The 9,338-nt window shown below is 51.9% G+C and overlaps 1 protein-coding gene across 3 annotated transcripts in view; it reads right to left on the bottom strand.

The window, feature by feature from the left end:
- Ift122 (intraflagellar transport 122) overlaps positions 1–9,338 on the bottom strand; it is a 75,816-nt gene that overhangs the window by 7,897 nt on the left and 58,581 nt on the right. For all 3 annotated transcript variants that reach the window (XM_005365052.2, XM_026788197.1, XM_005365054.2), the window contains 4 exons: positions 6,728–6,894; positions 4,479–4,650; positions 3,102–3,204; positions 1,079–1,219 (listed from right to left, as the gene is read on the bottom strand). In XM_005365052.2, coding sequence (XP_005365109.1) covers positions 1,079–1,219; positions 3,102–3,204; positions 4,479–4,650; positions 6,728–6,894 — 583 coding nt within the window. The remainder of the gene's footprint in view (positions 1–1,078; positions 1,220–3,101; positions 3,205–4,478; positions 4,651–6,727; positions 6,895–9,338) is intronic.

Genomic DNA, 9,338 nt, shown 5'->3' with positions numbered 1-9,338 from the left:
GAGGGGAGGAGGGCAGGAGCAGAGGAGGGGAGGAGGAGAAGGGGGAGGGCAGAAGGAGAGGAGGATAGAGGGGAGGAGGGCAGGAGGGGAAATGTGTCAAACGGTATTGCTTCTTCCTATGCTGCTCAGAGGGGCCCAGAAGGCAGTGATGGACAGGTGCTCGCTTAGGAGTGGTCCATCTTATCTAGGATGATAAGAATCTTGGCTGGGCAGAGCTCCCGGCCAGGAAGCACCTGAAGACAGACCTCTCCCAGGCCACACACTGTACCCTCCCAGCTCTGTCCACTGGGTCAGCACCTGCTACGTCCAGCAGTGGAGAAGCCTCCCAGCCCAGGCACACCAGAAGAGCCTGGCAGGACAAGGGTGGGCAGATGGCGCCTTCACTGGCTGGCTGTGTCCATGTTGCACCTCTGCTTGTCAGCTATTTATCTGAAGTGCACATCAAGGGCCAGGACAGAAAAACCCCAGCTCACACCTGGCCTGATGTTCTGACTGGGAGCTGACAGCTGTGCCTCAGGGTGACCTGAAGGAAGCGGCATGGGGCTGAGCATTAAGGAAGGCACTGCCACCCTGCAGACTCTGTCTCCAGCTCTCCTCTCACCACCACACACGGCCTTAGGCACGGTTACCTCCCTCCCCTCCACTTCAGAATGCCTCAGGGCACCATGGGAAACCACCAAAAGCGACTCTGAAACTGTCCTCCTGCCTGGGATGAGGGAGACTCTGGAGTAGGTTATTGTAAGGTGATCTCTTCATCTTTTCATTTAATTAAAAAATTTTTTAAAGCCAGGGCTCATGTGGGCCCAGCTCCAGGCTCCCAGGTAGCGAGAGAAGGAGATGCTCTGAATTAGCAATGCAGGGTGGGACCTCCCACCCAGAAGACAGACTGCCAGCCAGTCCTACTTACAGGCAAACTTGAAAGAGATGACAGGCCAGATTGTGGCACTGCAAAGCGTGCTCAGGAACAACACACTCAATAAACAAGCCCAGGGCTTTAATGAAACAGCCCTGCTCTTCTGATTTTATCTGGTGCCAAAGAAGGGCCAGGGAAGAGGCCAGCCGGCTGTCACTCACTCACCTTGCGCCATGTCGAGGCACTGCATGGACAGCATCCAGTAATAATAGGCAGCGTCGTTAAACCTGCTCTCCACCACGGCATTGTGCGTGAGCTGCTCCAGCACGCGAACTGCTTCCCCTTGCCTCCCGGCCTTGTGGAATGCTAGGGCCACGAAAGCATATGCATGTCACAGGGAGTCAGACATAAAGCAGGGAGACTGTGTGGGGCTTACATGACTGCTGGGGAGGCAGGCCACTAGTTGCAGCATCTGTGGTGCCTGGTTGCTGAGATGCGCCTCTCAGGCCTCAGGCTATAAATAACCAAGGCTACATCCTGAAATAAGCACAGGGAGATACACTCCTTTTGGCTGGGAAATGGCAACCTACTTTAGCAAGGCATGGCAGAGAGAAAACCTGAGGCACCAAAGCCTGGCAATGCCCACAGAGAAGGAGACTCTGAAACTCTTAGGTGGTACTAGCAGGACCTGCTACTCTGTGGAGCTTGGTGGTTCACAAAACACCTCTACTGTTGATTACTGCATTAAATCCTCAGGACAAACTTCTAAAGAAGAAAACCAGCCCCTTTCTAAAGAATATGATGGGCTTTGGCAGGTAGGGGCAGAGCATCATGCTCTGGTCAGGGAAGAGAAGCCAGTCCATTAGCTGTGAACTTTCAGATACCAACCTTGAAAGATCTGGCTCAGCTCACAACCCAGACATTTGTGAAAACAAGTGAAGAATTCCTCAATCATGCCTATGTCTGTTTAACAGAAATTTCCTGGGCCCCTCACTACCATGTGACCAACTTCTGGGGACCCTGAGAAAGACTAGGGGTCTGCCAGAGAAAGACTAGGACCTCTGACACCTGCACACGCGTGGGCATCCTTATGACCCATATCCTCCGTCTGCAGAGAAGGAAAAGGCCTGGCCTTGGTTCGTTCTCATCTCCCGTCTCTTGTCTGAGTACCAAGTTACTATGGCGATGGATTCTTGGAAGGGCGACACAGACAGATGGATAGGTTGATGTGTTTTGCCCAAACATGCAGATACTTCAGCAACTGGGTGCTCTGGAAATGCTGAGGGGTAGAGAACATGCTGTCCTTCACAGGGGCTTTTAACCCCGGAGCTCCAACAGGGGGACATTTGTTCTGCAGTGTGTCAGGAGGTGGCAACTGCTACCATATAGAAGTGTAAATGAGATGCTATGGAATACGGCCCACCCACTTCAATTAGGAGACTTTCTAAACAGGCGTAAGAATTAGGCTCCCAGTTGGACAGATCCCGATCCAATTCCGGCTGGCTCTGCTGCTCGCTAGCACACGTAGCCTCTGCGTCTCAGCAGGGCTGTTGGCAAGATTCAAGGTTATGCAGGTTAAGTGCCCAGCCAGCACCTGCCACAGTGAAGGCAGTCACATGGCTAACCAATGATGAGTGTTATCAGTTAATGTGCCATACTTGCTTTGGCCTCTATTTCAGATGCCCTCACACCCTGGTATGGCTCATTTCACCAACAGAAGCACCAAGGGGCAGAGAGATTGCTTGGCTTGCCCGAGCCAGAATCACAGTCCGTTTCTATCTTGGCAGAGGAAAAGGAAGGTGAAACTATGCCCACCACTAAGGGCAGTTCTCTCTTTTGTCCTGACTACGGATGCTTTGGCTCATGCCCTCTGCAGCTTCCCAGCTAGTGGACTACAGGCAAATGCCTTTGCCTCCTTCATTCTCAGCTCCCTCATCCACAAAATGTACTTAACACTGTTGCCCATACCAGAGAGCAACCTTAAGACTGAAGGGTGCTGTGCAAGTTAACAGAAAACTGCTAAAGATCTAGGGCCTGTCTGGGGCACTGGACAGAGAAGCAACAGGCCCAGGGGGCGTGGCTTCACCATCCATGTCCTTGTTCTGAAGTCTTTCACCAGCAAACACATCCTGAGCCAGGATAAAGGCACCTGTCCTGGGACCTGCTGAGGGAGGGGCTAGGCAGCCTCTGTCCCAAGTCTCAGCAGCCCTCCCCACCCCTTCTACACAGTGCCGTCTGTGTGGCCTACCTTTCTGGGCTTCCTCAAAGCGGTCATTCTCTGCTAGCCACTGCGCATAGGGCACGTAGATGTCATCCTTGAACTCAGGGTGCTTCTCACCCAGAGCAAAGGCCTAGAGGGAGGAGTTGAGGCATTCTTAATGAAGCGGCCCCCGCAGCCCCTGAAAATGTGGCACTTGACTGAATCTGTTAGGGATGTCATATTTTGCCAGCCTGACAACTCAGAGGGGGAGAGTGTCTCCCCCTCCAACCACCCCCAGCAACACAAAAACAAACCAGCTCTCTGAAAACAAAAGGCAATTAACGGCAATATGCAACCGACTGGATTCAATAACAACACAGTCTGCTTCTGGACCACAGAAGCAGCACAGAATCGGAAACATTTTATTTTGAGGGTTTGCGTGGGCTCCCGTAGCGCTGCAAACAGATTTCTTTTAATTGCAGGCGACACCTAAGGAAACTGGATTGACATTATCTCCATCGCTGCTTACTCGCTGTCAGGGGACTGCGGACCCAGTGCTCTATGGGACCCGGTGACGGCTTCATTAAAGCCCAAACCACCTGCCAGGCCAGGAGAGCAGCAGAGGAGCACGGGAGGGCTAAGATGAGCTAATGCTGCTGCCGAGTAACATTTATCTCGAGGAGCCATTACTACTTCATCCCAGCCTGTCCCCTCAGGAAGTGGAGCCACTTGGAGCACAGGCAGGAGGCAGGCTGCTCTTACTCAGGTAGAGCCTTGCTGTGATCCGTAAGAGACACCACTAATCTCTCCAGGTGACACTCTCCAGGGCACAGACACAGAGACGCTCTGCCCTGGCTGCCTCACCAGCCTTGGCTCTAGGACAGCCTGGCTCATTCTCCTTACTGATCCTCTCACCCCACGGGAGCCATGACTGGGAAGAGGGGCGAGGGTAGGGACAGCTGCCCTTGAAACAGTTCTGCTAGCTTGTATCTGAAATACATGGTTGGCATTTTCTGCCAAATGCCATACAGGTTTTAAATGCCATTCTGTGTGTCCCTGCTTCAGAGGTGAGCCTGAGACTGTGGAGCTGGAGAGAGATGGCTCAGGCAGCAGGAGGTACTGGAGCTCCTCACACTGATCCTCACAGCCCTAGTGCCTGTCACAGGGCTGGCCCAGAGCAGGCAGCCAGTCACGGTTTTCTGACTGAGTGAGTGAATGTAAGGACAAATGGGAAGTTATGGTGAAAAGGCCCTCCAAGACATTTTGGCTCAAGGACTTTGAGGAAAAACCTGACTGTCAGGCAACGGCCCTTCTCTTCTGAGGGCCGCTTCTCTCCATCCTAGCCCCAGCCGCTCAGTACTCACTGGCCTGCAGCCAGGGGCTCACTTAAGAGTCCCAACCCAGTGAGTGCACTCGCTCTCTCACCTCGTCCCAGCGTTTGGTGTCCACATACAGCTGCACCAGAGACTTGAGGTCACCGACCTTTAGGTAGGTCTCGGCAGCATAGCCAGGACTGTCCAGCTTCTTGAAGTACCGAGCACACATGAGCAGGGGCTCCCGCTCAGCCTTGTCCAGCTTTCGAGCAATGTCAATCAACCTGGAAAGGAAGGGAGGACATCTGTGAGGGTCTGAGGGAGGACGAGGTGGGAGGCTCTGGGCCGGCTCCTGCTATGCACCACGCTAACAATGGAGCTGTGGACCCTGGGGTCTCATAACTCATAAGCAGCTATAAGAAGAATGGATGCACACTCCAGAAGCAATGACAGGGTCCAAGAGTGGCTGCCACTCAAGACACTACCCATACCTCACATGCCTCTTACCAGTGACATCTGGGGATCCTCTGCCAGATGTCGAGAAGGACCCATGGGACCTTCCAGATGTGGTCTCACAGAATCACTTTCCTGCCCTGAGAGGGAGGTATAAGCATATAAGAACCCCACTTTGCAGTGAGCTGGCTCAAGTTTGACCTACACAGAGCGGAAGCCCTGTACCCAAGACTCCACAACAGGAAGTGGCAGAGGGCTCGTTCCAGCACTGTCAGGAATTCCCACAGGAAAAGCAGCTGCTGGGGCATGAGACTGTCTCAGCAACTGACACTCTGGAGGAAGTGGCAAGTGTGAAGCCTGTCCTGGGCCAGAAGGAAGATTAGAAGCCCTGGCAGGGTCCTCGTGGCTAATGTGTTGACTGCAGGGAGGTCCCCAAGTCACTCATGTCTTCCCAGTAGTGACCGGTCCTCCTCCTACCCATCAGGGCGTGTGCTGGATTCAGTGGTCTGGGGTCTAGGCAGCCCAGTAAAGCAGCTCTCAGGGAGAGGGCTCTGCCCAGCCTCCTTTGTGTGAGAAAGAAGAGGCTGTAACAAAACCGAATTTCAGACAGGCGGGCTCAGGGAGGCCTGTCAGTCTGCGCTCAGAATAATAATGGCATCTAAAAATAACACTGCTCAGTAGCAAAAGGACGTGTTTTTAGGGAAAGGTAGAACAGGCAGCCCCCCAGAGCCCAAGAGCCCCACCCACCAAACCAGCATTCCTAGGGGAAAGGTGCCTGCTACAGCCAGACCCAGAAGAGGGACAGAACACACTAATGTCTCTTCCTTAAGCTAGTTAAGTGTCCCCAGGGGAACTTAATACACAGCACTTGCAAATCAAAGTGACATATGAGAAACTAGTGGGGGAAGTAGAGGCCATAAGCCTGCTTGCCTCCCATCAACATCACCCTTTTTGTAGAGAATACTTGGGGCAGAGTCTAAGATCTAAGCCTGCATCTTTGAGATACTGTTCCTAGACAAGGGAAGAAAGGTTGGGGGTAGGTTACCCACAAGGTCCCCTGGTGAAGGGCCCACACACCAACCTGTTGTCCTCCTCAGGGCCTAACTATGCCACTGGCTTCTATCTGTGGGCCACACTGTTGCCACCTGAACAACCAGTAGTGGCCTTTAGCATAGTCTTCTGAGAAGGCACCTGGAGGGTGGGTGCCAAGTCCTAAGACGGAAGCATCACGTGGCACATAGTTATGTAGTTACAGCTCCGGCCTGTTCCCCCTCCTCCATTCCCTTGTATCTAGCTAGCTTCTATTCCTCTGTTACAGCTCCTCTACTCTCCCTTGGGGCTTCAAGCCACCGCAGTCCCTGCTGGCCTACTAGTCCCTTGCCTATATTAGTTTTCCTTCTAATTGTCTCTTTATGGAAGGACTCAAGAAAAGAAAGACACCCTGGTTCCTCCTAGATAGTCCCCTTCCCTGATGGACAGAGGGCTCTTCTGTACACTCAGAACTCTCATGCTCAGTGTTAGGGGTACTGAAACCACCCATGTCAGAGTCTGAAGCTTAGCCCTACGACTCGCCAAATGCTTGGCCTTTGAGGACACAAGAGTCCCTTCTGCCTTCATTTCCTCATTTGCTAGATGAACGTAGAGATACCGATTTGGTGCCGGGGAGAGTCAGATACCTGTAAGGTCAACACAGTACCTGAGGGACATCTGTGTATGTCCCTAGATCCCTACTACCCACTCTTCAAGCTCCTCAAAGGCAGTGCTACCTTGTTCAAGCTCTTCCTCTTCCAGAGAGCCTAGTCACTTGCATGTTTGGTTCAGATATTTAGAGAAACAGTTTTTCCCTTGTCAATCAAAACTCAGAGTTGACACACTGCCAAGAGCTCCGAGGCAGGGGCTGAAACGTACACGTCAACCCAGCCGTGGCTGCCGCTGATCTCTATGGCCTTGGTGTGCTCCCCCGCTGAGATGTACATCTCCACCGCAGCTTTGGGCTCGTTGATGTTTCTCGCCCAGTCGGCCTGCTTGGTGATGAGCATCTTTGTTTCTTTAGGGTCTCCAGATCCAAGGAAATCCTGAGGAAGCACAACAAACAAAAACACTCCGGATTAGGACTTCCTGTGCCAGCATTACATCAGCTCCTGAGAGCAGAGCAGGGAAGAGCTCCACGTGGCTGTGCACAGGAGCAGGATGCGACTGAGCAGGGCAGTCCCAGGTGTCCAGGAAGGGAGTGTGCATGGACCACCCACAAGTGCTGCTGGGGCCACAGGGACGTATCGGGAACTGCAGCCTTCATGTTTCCTTCCCTTCACACCTGTTCTAAACACCTCACGGACTGCGAGTTACTCCGCGACCTCCACACAGTTTGACAGAAACACGACTGGCTGCGAATGGCTGCGAAACTATAAATACTAGTTCTGCCATCACTAGTCACACCCTGGGATGACAGCAGAGGCCCCAGACCGGTACTGAGCACATGGTCCTCTAAACTTGAACGCACAATGATGCACAGAGCTCTGGGATTAGTCCCTTGTGCCCTCCTTTGGCTGCCACACTGAAGTGGCATCATGTCTTTTCTCAATTGCTCTGTGACCTAAACTCAGATCATTCTGTTGGCTTTGCTCCTGAGATATGTCTATGGCAGACAACCAGCAAAACACTCTGGTTCATTCCTCCTCCTCCTTTTTTTCTTCTTCTCCCAAACACAGTCTGGCTGGCCTAGAACTTGTTATATAGACTAGACTGGCCTTGAACTCATAGAGATTTGCCTGCCTCTGCCTCCCAGTGCTGTCCACTTCTTAATTGAGTGACACCAGATCTTGTCTTGAGATCAGGACTGCACAAGTAGGAATATGGCCCATGGAGGGACAGCAGGAGCCACAGATGAAATAGTCTAAAGATTCAGGGGTTGGGCAGGGTCTGAGTTCCTTTACCCCATGTGGGGGTGGTCCTGAGGGCCATGACCAGCTCCCCCGGGTTATCCCCCAAATACAGCAGAAACAGCCTCAGAATATCACCTCTTTTCAGGACAGTGCTGCTACTATTAAAGCTGCCTCAGTGCTGACATTTTTTAAGGTGGGGCTTTTCAAGGGGGAATTGAGAGGCAAGAAACCCAGATCTACATTGCTAGTGAGGAGTGGTTTGTCTTCAGAGAACGTACCCTGCATAGAGTGCTCTGTGCCAACCTCACAAAGTACAAAAAAAGCACTCCTTTCCTCGCAATTAACACTCATCTGTCAGGAAAGTGCAGGCAATGTATGCTGAAACCCACTTGAACAATTAGCTCATTTTTTTTTCCATTTGCTTTTAGGGTAATATGTAGACCCTAAAACCATATATTAGGTTGGCCTAAGACAACCAAATAATTCAGGAAGGGCATCATTTTACCTGTTAAGGACCAAGTAAAGACAGGGTCACCTAATGCTGGCCTCTGCCTCCCCTTGGGGCACACAGAGAAAGGGCTAGGGACCAGCCACCGAGGGTACCTGGCTTGGGCCATTATAGACACACTTTCCTCTCGGCACTGTGATGACATCAGCTCTTCATGTACACAGAGCTGTCCCGCTCAGCTAGCTGCCTGAGGTTAGCAGCAGACACAGGCGTTGTGAGAGCAGAGACGTGTCCTTCAGAGGGACTCTGGCAAGCCAGCACTCAGTGAGATAGCAAAGGGAAAGGTCAAAAGCTAAGAGGGGCTACAATGTGAGGCGTCTCCCCAAGAAGACCACGCGGGCACACAGCTTGCAACCTCCCTGACAGGAGGCACACCTCCTCAATCCCAGCAGTCAACTTAGAGGCTGTGACTTAATTCAAGCTGAGTCTAAAGAGTTCCTCCAAAGCTCAACCAAGTGGGTTTTCAAAGGCCTTTTGGGTCTCTGAAGCCAATTTACACGTTATCTGGGACCACAGCAAAGACTTTGTCCTGGAGTGGACAGAAAGAGGCCGTGCTGAGTGATGAATGAGACTGAACGGGGTTTTCAGGCTCGGGGCTTCTGATAAGGACTCACTACACAGAGTTAAGAGCATTATAATCCCTTTATCACCACATAAACATGTCACTTGTCCGGAAAACATACAATTTATTTGTACGTGGGAATGTAATTTAAAAATTTTCCAAAAACCAGATTGAATCTTGGGAAGCAATTTTCGAGTAAACAAAAACATGCCATGTTAATAAGCACAGTATCTCCTACCCCCAACACAATGTGTATGTGTGCACACATTTCCAAATGCAGACTAGCAAGCCAGGGTGGGGTGTGTGTGTGTGTGTGTGTGTGTGTGTGTGCACATTTCCAAATGCAGACTCCCAAGTCAGGGTGGTGTGTGTGTGTGTGTGTGTGTGCGTGTGTGTGTGCACACATTTCCAAATGCAGACTAGCAAGCCTGGGTGGGATGTGTGTGTGTGTGCGTGTGTGTGTGTGTGTGTGCACATTTCCAAATGCAGACTAGCAAGCCAGAGTGGGGTGTGTGTGTGTGTGTGTGTGTGCGTGTGTGTGTGTGCACACATTTCCAAATGCAGACT

Source organism: Microtus ochrogaster, unplaced genomic scaffold, assembly GCF_000317375.1.
Source record: "Microtus ochrogaster isolate Prairie Vole_2 unplaced genomic scaffold, MicOch1.0 UNK1, whole genome shotgun sequence".
NCBI lineage: Eukaryota > Metazoa > Chordata > Mammalia > Rodentia > Cricetidae > Microtus > Microtus ochrogaster.
Note: the sequence above shows the minus strand (reverse complement) of the source record. Positions and strands in the feature narration are given on the sequence as shown.